The 17,511-nt window shown below is 36.8% G+C and overlaps 1 protein-coding gene across 2 annotated transcripts in view; it reads left to right on the top strand.

Moving 5' to 3' along the window:
* LRBA (LPS-responsive vesicle trafficking, beach and anchor containing) overlaps nt 1-17,511 on the top strand; it is a 497,077-nt gene that overhangs the window by 352,702 nt on the left and 126,864 nt on the right. For both annotated transcript variants that reach the window (XM_004685322.2, XM_012726881.1), the window contains exon 43: nt 2,107-2,219. In XM_004685322.2, the coding sequence (XP_004685379.1) occupies nt 2,107-2,219 (113 nt within the window). The remainder of the gene's footprint in view (nt 1-2,106; nt 2,220-17,511) is intronic.

Here is a 17,511-nt window from a genome sequence, read left to right as displayed (position 1 = left end):
CTGAGCCTTGTTTTGTTTCACTGTCTCCTGTTTTTCCAGCCCCTACTGTGTGGAATTATGTCTGTGTCTCTGCCAGTGACGCTCAGGGGTCTCTGTGGTGTTCAGCTTCTTCTGGTAACTCATTGAGTCCTTGTCTCTGGAAGGTGCCTGTGTTTCTTTGTAGCCTTCTGGTGTTCCGGGTTCCCTCTATGCTTGGATGCAGCCCCAGAGGGTGGGATGCATTAGAAGCGTTGCATCTGGGCCTGTGATTGAGCCAGTCACTGGTTTTGTTTATTTTTTGAGCACTGTGAGTCTTGCAAGGCAGTGCTTACTGGCTCACAGATCTTCAGGCCACTGCTGTTCAGTAACACCATGAGTCCTAATTCTGCATACCCGCCAGTTGTGCAGACTCTCAGCCTCCCTTTAAGCTCCAGGGCTCTTTGTGTCCACTCAGAGCAGTCTCTTCCTGAGCAGTCTCTTCCCTACCACTTGGGGGGACTGTTAATGGGCCTGTTTTGATTCACTGGTTTTTTTATTCCCCTTTTATCTCAGGGGCTTTGTGAACTTTCTGGTCCCACCTTAGTGGCTAACACTGGGAACAAGCCTCCAGGCCAATGCTGTGGGGTGGGTGACAGGGTTGCAGGCCCTGCAGCTGCCCCAGTCACCAGATCACCAGATTTTCTTCCCCACCCCCGGGGCTATATGTGCCCACTTGCACAGTCTTTTCCCCTGGCTCTGTTCCACTACATAGCCGAATGAGCAGGAATGAGCAGGAAGCCTCCATCTGTGGCACTAGAGCCTGGGCGTTCCCCTGATTGATGGCAGTTGCAGGCTTGCTTGTCTTGTCTGTGGTGCTCCCAGGTAGGAGTTCCCGTATGGGAACTCCCCAATTGCTGTTTCTCTCCCAGTTAATCTTCCTTTTAGTGAGTCCAGGTTCTCATTTAGGTTGAAACTCGTAGCATGTAAGTCTGTGGTCCGGTTTTTATATAATCCTGTGCGAGCTTGGACCTTAGTCGTCTCAGCATCTTTACTTTGCCACCGTCTTGCCCCTTCCTGACCTCGTCAAGCTGGTCCATCAGCGGCTTTGCCTAGTGCCCTGGTGTTCCGAGTCGGATCTGCAGTCTTTCTTCAGCCTGGGCTCCACTCTCGGAGCAGAGCCTTCTCCCTTCACTTCCAGGGCTTTAGCTAGGGGAAAAGCAGCTCCTGCAGCCTGCCAAATTTCCAGGGTGTCTGAGTTCTCCAGGGGGTGAGGGGGGTGGGGGAGAAGCAGTTCCCTTATCAGAACTCCCAAATCGCCAATTCTCCCTCAGTTATCTTCCTTCTAATGAGTCCAGGGTGTTTTCATTTGGGTTGAAACTTGTGGTATGTAAGTCTATATTCTGTTTTCAGTCCTAAATTCCTATGCCCGCTTGGACGCGGTGATCTCGGCGTCTTTACTCTGCCGCCATCTTCTCACTGTTCCTTTATTCATATTTTTAATAGACTTAAATACGTCATTAAATGTCAGTGTAGAATTACAGAAGAAGATGGGACAGTACTTGGAAATGAGCAAAACCAACACTGATGATGCTGCGCTTTATGTTCAGAGGGTCAAAGAGTTTGAAAACTGTCACAGAAATTCCAGTTAATTAATATAACCTCATTTTATGGATGACTAATGAGGGCTCAAGTTGTTTAAATTTGTTGATTAGTCAATAGGTTGATTATTTTGTGACATAAAGAATTCTGGTTTTGAAAAACTATGAGAATTACAAATTGTTTTAGTATTAATAAAAAAGTAATTGATTTGCGTCAGGCTTTCAAGTAATATAAAATAGTCAGTTTTTATTTACATTAAAATAAATTTGGGATCTACAAAACCCAGATTTGGTATTGTTTGACCATTACTTGTTGCTTGATTGACTAGTTGCCTGATTTAGGGCCTTTTGCACCTTAATTTTTCATCTATAAGATGGAAATGATACTAATTTCATAGGATTATTGTGAGAATTAAATGAAATAATAGGCAACACTGAGAACAGTGTCATTGTCAGTTCTTGTTATTTTTACTGAAACTTACTACTGCATCTGCTGGTCATTTCATTGTGATATTTGAAATTAAATGGTTATTTGTTTTCCTTCCTCTAGGACGGAGTTACAATGACTTAAATCAGTATCCAGTGTTTCCCTGGGTCATCACCAATTATGAATCAGAAGAACTGGACATTACCTTGCCAAGTAATTTTAGAGATTTGTCCAAGGTAACTTCTGAGTAACCATCTAAAATACAATTTTGTACAAAAATAGATTGTCTCTAATAACTTTCACATTACTTTTTTAAAAACCTCTAAGTATAATTTGTATCTTTAACATATTTACCTTTTAAATGTACTTTTAGTCCTAACAAATTGAAAATTGAAAAATTTGATGTACACAACAAACTTGACAGTTTGACAGTTAAAATATTAAATTATGCATCTTTTTCCATATGCAATTAAGATGTTACTCCCAAACATTAACTTCTGAGGGTGTTAGTATTTGAGGAAACATGAAGAAAATCTTGGAAACTTCTCATCAGAATTATTGTATAAAGTCAAGTTACTCTACACTAACAAAAGTCTCCTAACATACCCTGCTACCTTCAGTATTTCCTTCTCTAATCCATCCCTCAGTGCAACAGAATGGAACCTATTTAAATCTGATCTTGAATTTTATAATCCAGTTTTTAAAATACTCTTGGTCTGTTACTGTTCCCCAATTCAGAGCTTTGCTTTCTCTGCCTTTAAGTTTGTGTCACTACTTTGTAAGTAGCTTATTCTCTGCAGTCCTTTTGGTCATCTTCTCATAATTACTGACCACCTTCCTCTCCTAACATCCTGCTCCGTTTCTTGCATAACTTCTAAAATAGCCTTCATTTTACATATCCTGCCTACTTGTTTTGGTGCTAAGCTCCATAATGATAGAGTTCTTTTCCACTGTAATTTCTCCCATGCCCAGGCCAGGGCCTGCTATTCAATAAATGTGTTAACTAAATTAAACAATAAAATATATATAACAGGCCCTCCCTGGTGGCGCAGCGGGTTAAAGCACAGCACTGAGAATCTAAAGCAGCTTCCACATGAGTTCGATTCCCGCCTGCCCTGGAGGTGACCACATGGCGTGGCAGACCTCTCCTGACCCGCCCGCTGCTCCCCTCAGCAGTGTACTTCGTCGATCTGCCTGTTCTGTTCCCCACTCTGTCTCTGGTGAAGCCTCTCACCGCCCCTGAGCCTCTGACCTGTACCCCAGTTCTGTATGCACAAATAAATAAATCTTTAAAAAAAAATTTAAAAAAAAATTAAAATATATATATATATATATATATATATAACATTTTCCACAAGGTATAAACTATTCATTGCATTAAGTTTTTAAAATATAAAGCATGTAAAGAAGAAAACAAAAATCACCCCTAATTTATCTTAGATCAGTAAGGAATAATTTGTCACACACACATGAACATAATTTTAAAAAAGAAAGATACCTCCTACAAGATGAAAAAAGGTATTAGTCAATTAAGCAAACAGACAAGTGGAGGTTTGGAAAGTGTGTGTTTCTGCTTGTTTGTTTATGGTCACCTTGAGAACAAGCCCCAGATATGCTAGATTACCTGCTAGAGAGAATGACTGACATACGGAGTGTGGCTGAGGTGTGCAGCAGAGGCTATGCCCAACAAGCCAGCCCTTGCTGACCTCACACATGGAAGAGCACAGCCAAACCAGCCAGATGGGGCCCAGACCAGCACAGTTTCCCAGGTGACCCATTAACTGTGAGAAATAATAAATGGATCAGTGGTCTTTAAAAAAAAAATTATTTAGAGGAAAGCCAGCCTTACTAATGGTTTGACTTAGTATTATTTCTAAGAGCCTATGGTATTTCTCTGTCATCTATAGAACTCTCTAGTCTAACAAATGAGGACTGTTTGACTTCGATTTGTACAGTGAGCCTTGCAGTAGTAGGTCAGTAATAAAAACCAGACAGGTCTTTAATTCTCAGGTTATTATATTCCAGTCTTACACAGTTATTGAATTTTACGTACATAAAAGTAAAAATACCATTTTTCATTAATTAGCTAAAATGCAGAAATTGCATCACAAAGCAAATTACATTTAAGTAAAAAACTTTTCTCGGTTCTAGAAGAATTTTTTTTGAAGCAGAATCCTTCGGTTTGGACTTACTTAAGCACAGAGTTTATTAAGGCTGTGTGTGTGTGTCTTTTAGAAGATTTTTTTTTTCTCTAGTGTCTTTAAGATACAGTGGGTATTAACTTTAATTGTGGACAGTGTTCAGGTTTTTATCTTGATGGGGGAATAACTAACTGTGCTAAGTGGACATTTGGATATTTCTGCTGAAGCTGAATATCTCTGCTGCCATCATTGCACCTGAACAAGAGCCCGTAAGCCAGTTTACTCCTCCTCCTGTTTTCTGCCAACAGTCTCCCCATTCTCTCTGTGCCTCCACTATTGTCTGTGTTCTTTGTCCTACTGCAGAACTTACATTACCTGGAGAAAGCCCAAACCTGCTTCTTTAATATGTTTTCATTATGATTTAATGTACATAAACATATATTTATGTAACATAAATATAATATTTTTCATTATGATTCTTTGAAATAACTTCAACAAAATGCTGTTAAATCTCATTATAAACAGTATCTTATTAAAATTAAATTTTGTGTATTAAAGCTGTAAGAAACTTAGATACCTTTGTTGGGTGAGAAAGTTCTGTTTAAATAATCTTACAGTTTATATTCTTTATGTGTATCTTTATAACTTAATCTTCTGTATATGATAAATAAGCCTATTTATGCCCCACTAGATGGCCCCAGTAGTAATTTTGCTTTTCTGTTTTGTTAGATTAAAATATAAAGGAGGGGGCAACTTCAAAATTAAAATGAGAACAGTCACTTCCATTATTCTCTATCCATGTATGTCAATATCCACTTTACAAAAACAAGAAATTTTGTTGTGATTTAGTGTAATTCTAGTGATATTCATTTTTATATTTTGAAAGATTTTGTAAAAGTTTTCTTTTTGTAAAAGTTTTGGGCAGAAGAAGAGATACTTATAAAGAGTGCTTTTAACAAAGACTGAAGAGCACACAGTCAAGAGTATTATGAATAGCACCTCTGGGGAGAAGCAGGGAGCTCTGACACTCAATCACAGTATCTTGTAGCTGGTATCTTTCCTGTAAAGCAGTGGTAGTGGAAATGGCAGGCAAGCGAGTCAAGTTTACAAAAACAGAATCAAGTAGTTTTCATAGTGAATGCTGTGTGCAAAACTCCTTTTGAAACAGACAAAACTTATCCCTATTTTGAAGTGGTAATGTAGCCTGTATAACTTTCAAATACTTATCTAGACTTAGGGCCATTAATTTTCTCAAAGCTGGTTTTCAGGGGGCTTTTAGTATTTTTGATATATAAAGCTACAGTTTTATTTGATAGTTTCTTCTATATTGCCTCAGTAATTTTCTTTTGGGAATTTAATTAATGTAATCAACACCATTCTGTATTTTCTTAGAGAAATTGCTTCTAACTGAAACAATGTAAAAAATACCTTGAAGATATAAAATTTTACTTTATGTACAGTATATCCTTGTAATAATTACAAATTTTGAGACCAGAATATTTTCATCTGAAAATTAAATATATTTTTGAGAAGGTTTTCATTTAACATAATGAGTTAATTTATTCTTTCAAAACTGAAATAATGTAGGGATCATTTTCAAAGTTGACTTTTTGTTCTGTTTCCTAGTTGTTTCATCACTAGTCTAAAATTCTGGCTGATAAGAAGACAGGTCTAACAATGCGTAGATTTTGGAGTGACATGTATCCATGTTTTACACATACATTGATTTTCATATTGTGATAGTCTCCTTAGAAGAGAGGAAAATCAACATTTTATTTTTTGCTTTTATAAGAAATTATAATTAGGGCAGGCATATATTTACAAAAACGAATGATGATGGGTCAGTGTTTCAGTGGCAGGGTTTCCTCTGTGTATTAGGGAGATTTTTTTGTTGCTACTGTGATTTATTACTTTTTCCCCCTTAGTAGACTAGAGAAGAAAACCAAGACAAGCTGAGGCAATCATTTCTTTCAATGGAAATAAGTGCTTTGAAATTTTCATGCATATATATATATATATATACACCGAAATCTGGATAACTATTTCAAATATATATATGCAAAACAATGTTTTCTTAGGTTGAAGAGAAAATAACTGTTTACCTCCAATTAAAAGCTTGCAAATGAAAAGTCAGCTATATGTTTTTAGAAGCAAGAACATCCCACTTTATTGTTGTTAGCATTTATTGAGAATTTATTTGTCAGGCTCTTATCTATATCTGCATTAGCTCTTGGAACCCTCACCAAGACCTTTCAAGACAGGTAACATTGTTCTCTTTTAGAGGCAGACACCCATGCATCAGGAATTTAAGCAGGCTGCCTATATTCAAATTGCTAGGTAAACCAAAATTTAACACCAAGTCAGTCTTTTTCAACTGCAGTTTACAACTAAAATTTCAAAAATGGAATAGACTAACATAATACACACACACATCTTCTGCTTAAAGTGTTTGTGTACATGTCTGCATTAGATTATGGTTTAATTAAGGTGATGTGATTGTTTTCTTTCATGAAGCTTGCAAGGCCCAGGAGTTTGAGAAATAATATAATACACTCTACTTCTATTTTTGACATTAATTGCTGAGTCTGTTTGAATGTTATTTTTATCACATTTCCCTTCACCTCTCATGTTGATATCATGGTAAAGTACAACTAGCTTTCTGTTAAATATCTTGAAAAGGGAAAGCTTTTCCAAATTACCTAATATTGGTGTGTTTGTCTCAGATTCTGTCCCAAGCTTGTTTGATGAGCCTGTTTTATGAAAAATTTGAATGTTTGGTTAAAACTAGACAATTTGATTCATTGACACTTTTTTTTTTTGGCATTGATTGTTTAATGAGTAGTATTGTTTCCCAAGGACTGCACTTCTGTAGAGTAAAATCAAGTTGTTAATATCTTACTAAAAAACAAACTGAAGATTAAAATGAGGCAGTTACAGGAAATGTCTTAGGCATAAAGTTATTTTATCTTTTAATAATTAGTCTTCACATTCTTAAGCAAAAGGAAATAGTGAGTTGGAGGTAGAAACACCATCTATTTTTTTTTACTTCAGAGTGTAAGAACATTGTGATCTGCTAGTTTGGCTCAATATGGAGCCAAGACAAGTAAACATTGGGGTAAGTGGACTGGCACTGTGAGCTCCTGATGCTCACCTTGCATCGCATTGCCAGACTTTCAAACTGGATTTTATGTTTTGGTCTAGGCTTCAGCAAACCTCAAATTTTGTTTGGTACAAAAACAGTTATTACTTAGAGTTACACTAGCTACTTCCCATCTTCGAGTTTAACCTGAAATGTTTCTAAAAGGTAAATTCTCAGATAACTGACAGCAACTGAAGGACAAAATTATCTTGAGTTTTCTTAATTGTTGAGTTGCTATCACTTGTCCTTAGTACTAATTGTCTGAAAATCTCCCCTCCTCTTTGTTTAAAGGAAAAGTAGGTGATTTTTCTCTGTATGTTTCTCATTTATCTCCTGCCATTTGGAAATGTATTTTTATACATGAGATATTTCTCCCTAACACGCATTTAATATACAGCATGCATCTTGACCTGGAACTGACTACCGACATTTAACTGTTGTTGATCAGACAGCACTTCTTTATCTCTTTAAGTTTTAAGTGCTGTTTCTGACGAATACCAGTCCTTTTAGTCTACTCTGTAACAGATACACAGGGAATCAATATACCATCTACAAGTCAAGGGTGGGGGCACACACACTTTTTTGGAGGGTTGAGGGGAAATATGTTTATATGATAGGTGTAATAACTTTAAGCTTGTTTCTCTGTTTATTAGACTTCAGTCAAATCAAAGAATTTCATCCTTAAAAAATTTAGCTGAAACAGCAAATAATGGATCTTAAAGCATTTAAATTAAAAATTGCCCCATATATACATCTGTTAATTGCCTTACAATATCTTGGCATCAAACATAGGTGCTATTACATATCTCGTTGATTTTAGGAGTGTTGGCCTTGAATTCCTTGGCCTTGGGGAGTTTACAGTCTATTCAGCACAAAAATGAAGGTTTAGAATATTGTGAGGGAAGCTTTCATTATAAAAAAATTTTCTATATTTGCTATGTCTGTTAATCTGCCCAAGAATACTATAAGGAATATGTTATTTCACAGATTAGAGAATCAAGATTTAATAAAGTCAAGAAACTATCTAAGCTCATACTTTTTTTTTTGCTAAGACTATGTATGGTTTGATCTTAGATCTGTCCCTGTCTGTGAACCGTTAAAATTGTAAGTGTAGGCAGAAAACAATATTTTAGATGGAATAATCCTGTTTCTATCTACTTCCTATCAAAATCTAACTACCCTTTATTTTGGGACAAGGCAAGAGGTTTTACCTTTTGGAGAAATTATACATGAGAAGTTTTGATATGATAACACAAGGGCCTCAACAGGAGGGCTTAAGGTAAGGAACAGAAAGCAGAAAGATTAATTGAAAGCTTCCACCTACTGAGTGGTGAAGCCCCCCAGGCTTCTTTTGATGTCACCACATCAGAACTCTAGCAGTCAGGGTTATGTCAGTTCTACCCTATAAGAGAGAAGATTGTATTGTTCTATGGGCTTATTGACACTGATTCAAGAGAAAAAAACAAAAAATATTAACAGGGATCCCAAACTATTCACCGTCAACGTAGTCTACCAGTTTGCATCGCCTGTTTTTGATGTACTTCATTCAGCTCATGTGTACCTCATTCTCATAAAGGAGAGAACAGCCCCAAATTAGCAAACATTTGAAGACACTGTCCAATGTGAGAGGACAGAATACAACAAAACAAAAATAAAAGAAGCCAGAAGAAACAAAGACAATTTAGGAAACAGAAGCAGCCTTAAAAGCAAATGACAATACCACAAGAAAAGAGAAGACAATTTCATTAATAATAAAAGAAAAATGCTATGGAAATTAAAATGTAAGTGCAGATGTTTTCTAAACAATGTATCAAAATGATAAGGGAAGATACAAAACAAAACAAAAACAAACAGACAATTATAAACCAGAGACATCCTACAGCAAAGAGGAAGGGAGAAGCACACCGGATTGTGGCAATGGTGCATTGATGAATTAGTGGTGGAAATTCAATGGCGATCACACCTGAGCAAAGAAAACAAACACTGTTTAAAAATGAACAGTAATGTGAGATATGTGTGTGTTTGTAAATTAACTTTTTAAAAGTTATATTTTTTAAAAAATGAGATGGGAAAGTAGCCCGGAAAAATGAAATTAGAGGACCTGAGTAGGGATTCTGTAGATTTAGACAGATCTATTTTAGTCTGCCTGAATTTAATAGTAAGGAATCTTAAGCAGATTATTTAATTTGGGGATATCCTTTATGCAGACTTATTGATAACAGTATTTTATTATACATGGACTATACATAATACTAAAGAAGATTTTTCATGGCCTCACATTTTGAAACTTATGTGTTCAGTGTGATATGTTTAGTTTAAAATACAGCTATGCAAGTCTTTCTCTGGAATTTAAGACTTAACATAGAGATATGGCATATATAGATACATATATCGATGCTAAGGTGCATCTTACAGGATGCACCCTACTCAAGCTTTATGGTGGTTTTTGATTTTAAACTTAATTTTTTTTTCTTACATTGTGTTGTTAATTTTTGGACAATATTTGATTTCTCTCCTCCAATATATCTAGTCCCAGTATTTCTCCCAGCTCCATGGCCCCTTGTGCTCTTCCCTCCCCTGCTGTATGCCTCAGATCAGTGGTCACCTTACAAGTCTGGTTTTTAAATTAGGAAAGCTATTTGTTTTGTGTGACTTTTTATAATTTTTACTTTCATTAAGTATTTAGCACTCTATGGCAAATTTGGCTTTATACCTTCTAGTTTTTAAATCACTCTAACAGAGGTTAACCGTATACTTAACTTAAACAGCCTTCAATGACACTGTTTTTTAACATTAGTCAGAAAATGATAAACTGAAGTAACTGAAATGGATTGTGGTTAATATTACTGTCAGGGTGATAAATAATCCTGACATATACCAGTAACACACTGCCAGTCAGTAATCCTTCTCAAAGTTAAGTATTTATTCTCTAATCAGCCTAAGTTACTGTGGTGTAGAGTGACCATTTGTTATTATTTATAAATGAATTGTTTGATTTACATACCATTACCAATTTTATCCTATAATACTTCCTATTCTTTTGTTTAGTACTGAGTCTACTAAGTTGTGCAGATTCAGAGAAGGAAACATACATACCTACTTTGACTTCGTATAAAATTTTCAAAATATTTAAAAATAGGTGTTGTTTTTTTTTTTAAATAAATGCTAGCTCTTCGCTTCTGATTTCAACGTATGGTGTTTCTTTGTTTCTATAAAAGTACATATGCTAGGAAGACATTTAACAAACCTACATACATTCGTAGCTTTCTTTACATACTGTATGTATCAACTTCTCATTCTTTAATTCTCTGTGATACTCAAAACTTGCATGATTATCATGTTTTTTATAGTAGGTAATGTCATAACTTTCAGACACATATCCATGTTACTGTCCAATTCTTTATTCTTAAAGTCCATTTATTTGAATAAGAACATTTATTCTACATAAACACTTATATGTGGTACTTTTTGAGTAAAGGCATTTAATCAAATATTCTATTATTAAATATTTCTGCAAAGACTTTATGGACATTATTTTGAGGATGTCTCAGAAAGGAAAGTGAATTATATAGCCCCTATATTAAGGAGTTCTCTGCATTTTTAAAACTGAATATATGTTACAGATGAGCCCTTTATAATTTAATTAGAAACATTTTATTCTATGTGGTTTAATTTTAGATGTCCCACTTTCAGAAAAGGAACTTCGTGGGATTTTCTAAAGTTTTGTTTTTTTTTAAGATTGTATTTATTTATACATACAAGAGCTGGGGTGTAGGCCAGACGTTGGTGGGGGATGAGAGGATTCACCAGAGACAGAGTGGTGAGCATAACAGACAAATGTACTGAGATGCACTGCTGAGGGGAGCAGTAAGCAGGACAGGAAAGGTCAGCTGCCCAATGTGGGTCACCTCCCTGGTCTGGGATTGAACTTGTGCTGCAGTGGTTGCTTATAGTGCTGAGACTTAACCACTTGTACCACCAGGGAGGCCCAGAACTTGATTTTTTAATGTGAGTTCATGATTTATAATGTGAACCAAGTTTTTTGAAGTATAAAAAGGGAAAATCCTAAAAACCAAAGCCGTAAGTTATTACTAGTCTCATATAAAACTAGAGTAGAAAAACAAATAGTAACATGTTGAAAAATGTGGTCTAAAAGAAAATCATTGTTTTACATCTTGTCAAGATACATTATTTGCTTTAAAAATGTAACTCTGGTTAGGTCAATAAATTGGGAAAGTTCCATATTTAATGTAATGTATCTCAACGAATGAAACACTGAGTGGTCCCTTTCTGAAAAATCTCAAGGTTACTAAAGGACATTAGTAGCTTTCAGAGCTGTTCAGAACAATCCCTTTGTTTAATGCCCTTGAGATATATCACTTTCTTTAGGATATAGTCCTAGGATTCTGTCCTTAGTCTTGATTTATTTTACAATTTCACTAATACAGCAATGGATCACTTAGCTTGTTTCACAGGAATTTAAATACAAAATGCTATATCATTTAAACAAAATAAAATATCTGAGATATTCAAGTGAAATATAAAGAAAATATGAAGTCTTACACTTTAGCTTTGAAATTTATAGTAAAAAATAGGAAGAGAAAAAGAAGACAAGTTAATGTCAGAAATGTAAGTGGTAGGTGTCTTATTAATGGAAAGAAGGATAAAGATTTGGCAAAAAAAAACCCACCATGAGATACTTTCTCAAACCTGTGAGAACATTCCATATCAAAAAGACCAGAAAAAAACAAGTGCTGGCATGGTTTGGAGAAAAGGAACACTTTTACCCTTTTGGTTGGACTGTAGACTGGTCTAAGCCCTTAGAAAACTGAAAACAGTTGTGTCATAGACCTTGCCACATTTATTGCATACTGTAGTCAAGATATGGAAACAGCCTAAGTGTCCAAGGTCAGATGAATGGATCAAGAAATGTGGTGTATGTACACAGTGGATTATATTTATAGCTAATTTCAGCAATAATCTCAGCATTTTAACAGGGGTATTGAAACTATATTGTCATTTACGATACTCAGTGTAATTGTAGCTTCTTGCAGTTTCTTATTCTTCACTTTTATTCTTCGTACTTTGTTTTTATCGAAATTCTTTGAGTTTTAAAGTTTTATGATTCATTTTTTTTCTTTCCTATGGGTGATTATACTTTCAAACTATTTTTGTAGTTTCTTTATGATTTCAAATTGTTATTCTTATTATCTGTCTTCTAGTAATTTTATACAATTTCATGTATAGTTTTCAAACCTTACAACAGTATACTCCTGTTATCTCTATTTGGTCTATTATTCTCATAAACTTTACCACTAAAAATGTTATAAACCCGGCCCCCCCTGGTGGCGCAGCGGGTTAAAGCACTGCACTGAGAATCTAAAGCTGCTTCCACAGGAGTTCGATTCCCGCCTGCCCCGGAGGTGACCACATGGTGTGGCAGACCTCTCCTGACCCGCCTGCTGCTCCTCTCAGCAGTGTACTTTGTCAATCTGCCTATTCTGTTCCCCGCTCTGTCTCTGGTGAAGCCTCTCACCGCCCCTGAGCTTCTGGCCTGTACCCCAGTTCTGTATGCTCAAATAAATCTTAAAAAAAAAAAAACAAACTTTCTGAAAAAAAAAAGTTATAAACCCAATGTATTACTACTTTTACTTTAGCTACCTGCCTTAAAGCAGTAAATAAGAAATATTTTAATCCCGAGTGTTAACTTGTCTGACACTATTTCTTTGTAGAGCACAATATTTCAATCTGGTATCATATTCCTTCTGTCTAAAAATTTCCATTAATATTTCTTATAGTTCATGTTTTCTAGCAAATAATTCTTTACATTTTATTTCAAACCAAAACATATGTATTTCACATTGTTTCCAAACAGTTATTTTCACTGGATATAGAATTTTAGGTTGACAGAACCTCACCCACCCCACTGCCCCCCTTTCCTTAGTACCGTAAAGATTCTATTTTGTTCCCATCTGGTTGACATATTTACTGATGAAAAATAGTTTTTTCTTTCTGAATTTCTTTCAGGATTTATTTCTTTAGTTTTGATTTTCACCAATTTGACTATTATCTCTCTTGTACATTTGATTTCTGGTTGGAATTATAGTAGTTTTTTGTTTTGCTATTTGTTCCCTTGCATTAATTTTGGAAATTGCTCATTCCTTCTTCAGGTTTTTCTCTTGTTCTTTTGTCTCCTGCTTCTCTTATTTCCATTCTACCTATGTTGTGCTCTTTGATCTTGTCCCATAGCTCTTGTTTGCTCAATTCTCTGTTTTCTTATTCTTTCATCTTAGATAATTTCTATTAACCTGTCTTCAGATTAATTCTTTGGCTTTACCACTTTATTCATAACCTCATATAAAGAGTTCTTCACTTCTGGTGTTTTCGTTTTTACCTTTTTTTTTTTTTTAATTACTTATTATAGTTTCCAGCCCTCTGAAATCTGCATCTGTTTAGGGGGATTTTTTACAACTTTTCCACTGACCCTCTAGTGTATGAATTAAAAACTTGCTTTATAATTCTGTCTGTATAATTTCTGAAACTGGTTCTGTTGCTTTGTCTCTTCATATGGATCATTTATTACTAATTGTATTTCATAATTTCAATTGGATGCCAGTCGAGACTAGATATAAATATCAAGAGTCCTGAAATGTGGATGTCTCCACTTACGCAGGCACTTGTGTGGGGTGTTTAGTCACTCTGGTCATTAGACAACTCAGTTGAGTTTGCTGCTGTCACTGTTACTGCAACACAGACTCCAACTTTTTCCATTTGAATTTCTCTTAGGATAGAAGCTGGTACACTGGAGATTATTCTTTTTACAGTATTTCCATTCTATGCCTTAGTACACTCTCTGGCTCTGTGACACAGAGGAATGTTTCTCTCTATTCTCTTTTACTTCCCCATAAGTAGAGTTGCAGTTGTTTGTTACTCAGGCCAGGCTGGTGGTGGGGGCAGGACAGTGTGTCATTTCTCCTAAGTTTCTCAGTGTTCTTGCCTGCACCTTGTTATGCATCCGAGCTTGACCTCGTACCCTTGGTAGGTGTGCAGGTGCTAAGCATGAGAGATTTCCCTGCTCTTCTTCTAATAGTGGTGGAAAAAGGAGAGTCTTTGTACCAGTCACAATCTTGGCCAAAAATTTTTCTGTATCTGCTACTACATGAAAGATCCTTTCCTTTATGGTCCCAGAGCAGTAGCTCTTTGCCCCAGTTCTGGAAGTCATGTAGGTCTCCCATCCCCTTTCCAGATGCAGATCATTTTCTTTCTACCATTCTCCCAGATGCAGCTGATACTTGCCTGGGCCCTTGTGTGAACCCATAAGTGTAAAGGATGTGATTCAATTAGCAAGCAAAAATGAGAGAAAATGGGTATATTTCCTGCCAGTAATAGTGTATCACATCCTACCTCTTAGTCCTTTGCAGTTTCCAAGCTGCCTTCTCTGTTATTGACTGTTAGTAGGTGAGGATGTGCCAAGTCCTGCTGTTACAGGACAACCCCAGTGTGAAATGTGTTGGAGTAAATGGACCCTTGTGTGCACATTTAAAAGGGACTTGTAATGACACTCTAGTGCAGACACACACAATAATAAAGGCTTATTTACAAAAAGGAGAAAATGAGGAAAGGAATAACTGAGGGAGAGAGATAAATTGGTGAATGTGCCTTGCCAGTACTGCTGAGCTGTGGTCCCAGTGGCACACTGAGAGGGATGTTTTTCCTTCAAAAAAAACACGGGATCCCCCAAGGTCTACAGCTGGTTACATACCAACCCTGGGCTGCTTAACTCCATCCTCAGATCCCAGCAATATGCCTGTAGGTGATGTTGACATTATGGGATTCGTAGTCCTTGGTGTCTTTGACTTCTTTGGTCTGGAATGGAGGTGGAGTCCCTAAAATCTGTGTTTGTGGAGTTCAATCTGGACCTCCTTTCCTCCACACTGCCCTTGCCCCAAAGGTGAGTGTCTCAGTCAGCAGTGTGCACAGGCTGATTGTTTCCATACACTCACACATTAACTTTTAAAGTTTAGGCATGTGTGGCTTAGCCATGCGAATACTTTGTTAGGCCATTTCAGTGTTACAGGAGCATCCTAGAGTGTAATCACATAAATCTGCATGGGGTAGCCTACCATACACCTGGGCTATAGTGCAGTCTATTGGTTCAGCCACTTTTGGTCTGAATATGCATTGTCTGTGTGGGCTAAAATGTTTTCATTTGGTGTGATGTGAAAGTAAACCTTTTTAGAGTAAAACCGGGATCTGAGCATTTCTTACTGCTTCCTCTGTGCTAAGTCTTAGGAAATAATCTGTTAAGATTTTTCTTTTGGGTTTGCTGTCCTGTGGGGCCTGTGAACATAAAGCCCCAGAGCCAGAGCCAAAGGAGTGCATATTCTGAGTGGCAGCCCCAAGAGCCAAACTCTTTTCAGGGAGATGCTTGTGATTTGGAGGGCCCTGCATGGAGAATGTGGAGACTGTCTGCTGGCTGTCCTGTCTTCTGGCAGGATTGCTGTGGGCCTCTAGATGTGCGTGTCAATTAGAAAATTGACCTTCAGGCTGTAGGTTTTAAGATAAGCAAATAGGCCTCTTGGAAGGAAAGACTGGGAGATTAGCATTTCTCTCTGCTGCCTTCCTGGATCTCAGAACCCTAAAGTACTAAGCTGTGATTGGTGCCTCGGCTCTCATATGTAGATGCTGTATGTATGAAATGGGAAATGGTCACTATGAAATGGGATGGTCACGCTGGAGTAAGGTCTAGCTTTACTGTACCTGAGATCGTGTGTGTTTTGTGTGGATCCCTGCTTCTAGGGCTATGCCCTCATCCCCAGCCATGCTGAGGAGTGGTTCAGGCATGAGTTTTAAATGTCTTCCAGAATATGATAGAAAAAGCTGGTGCTGTCTATGTATACCACATCAAGATTGTTTACCTCCATCTCTCAACACCTGGCTGTTGAGGAGGCTAGGGTGATTGGGAACCACATTGCTTCCAGTATTTCTCCGCCCTGGCACACTTACAAGTACCATTGCCTGTACAGGTACAACAGAGGCCCATAGCTATAGATCAGGAAGTCTTCCAGTATGAGACTTAGGTGTCTGGGGCACCATCAGTCCAGACACTGACCCCATGGCATGGGGGGCCTTCCAGGGTTTCCTTCAAGTGGACGTCCTTAATTATGGAGTGCTAAACTTTGTGGAAAGTCATGTCTCTGGGAGAAGTTGTGAGTTCCCTCCAACCACATGTCACTTTGTCTGAAATGGAGTTTACAGTGGAGAAATATTGGAAACCTTTCTTACCTATTAAGATCTTGGGCTTTTTCTCATTTGCTCAGTGTTCAAAAATTGCTCAGCCAGTTTCCGGACTTTTTTCAGAGGGAATTATTCCACATGTAATCATAGATTTGTTTTTCCGACGGAAGCAGGTGAGCTTGGGAGCATTTTACATGGCTACCTGGACTTGAAGTCCTGATTTTGGTGGTCTTAACTGTTTAAGTGGGTAGATAAATCTCTCTACAATGAATAAGTTTTAATTCATTAGTTTGGGCATCTTGGCTGTTTACTTTTTGTATAATTATTTAAAACTGATTTTTTTTTCCAATTTGTTTATGGCTATTTGGAATATTTTGGGGTTCTTCCAAGCATTTTACTCATCACCAGTATCAGATTATCATGATATTTTAATCAGTTAATGTGTCTTTCTGAAACTCAGATGTAAGAATCACTTAGTATAAACAATACTGAATGACATAGCTGTGAAGGTATTACTACTAAGTCTACCAATGTGAACATTTGAAATGATTTAGATTCTACATAGGTACATAAGTAAAATGGAATACTTTCTTTTCCCCAAGATGTGTTTGTTAAATTGAAATAGTAAGCTGGGTGTATTTTTACCTCCACATGAGAGAATGTATATTTTCAGGGGTTTAAAAGCTGCTCTGGTACTTGAAAACAAAAGTGCTTATTTGTTAACTCTAAAAGCCACAGTAGTGTGCCAGTGACATTTTTTTCTTGACAATATTAAATAAAATGTAGAGTGTTTGAAGATAAGTGCCAAACCATTCCAGCTATATATAGCATATGACGAAATACCCTAAAAGCCAAGCTTGAGTAAAAATGCTGATCAGGCTGTTTGTTATACTTGTCATTTAGCTAAAGGAGCTGCTACAGCTGACACAAAGTAGTTCCTACACCCCTAGCAGTGGCAGTGTTGCTTAAATGACAGAGACTGTTAGTTTGTTTTTTTCCTTAGGGGGTGGG

This window comes from Condylura cristata, unplaced genomic scaffold, assembly GCF_000260355.1.
Source record: "Condylura cristata isolate star-nosed mole 26May11 unplaced genomic scaffold, ConCri1.0 scaffold00018, whole genome shotgun sequence".
In the NCBI taxonomy this organism is placed as follows: Eukaryota; Metazoa; Chordata; class Mammalia; order Eulipotyphla; family Talpidae; genus Condylura; species Condylura cristata.
The sequence above is the reverse complement of the archived record's forward strand: the minus strand, read 5'-3'. Positions and strand labels throughout refer to the sequence as shown.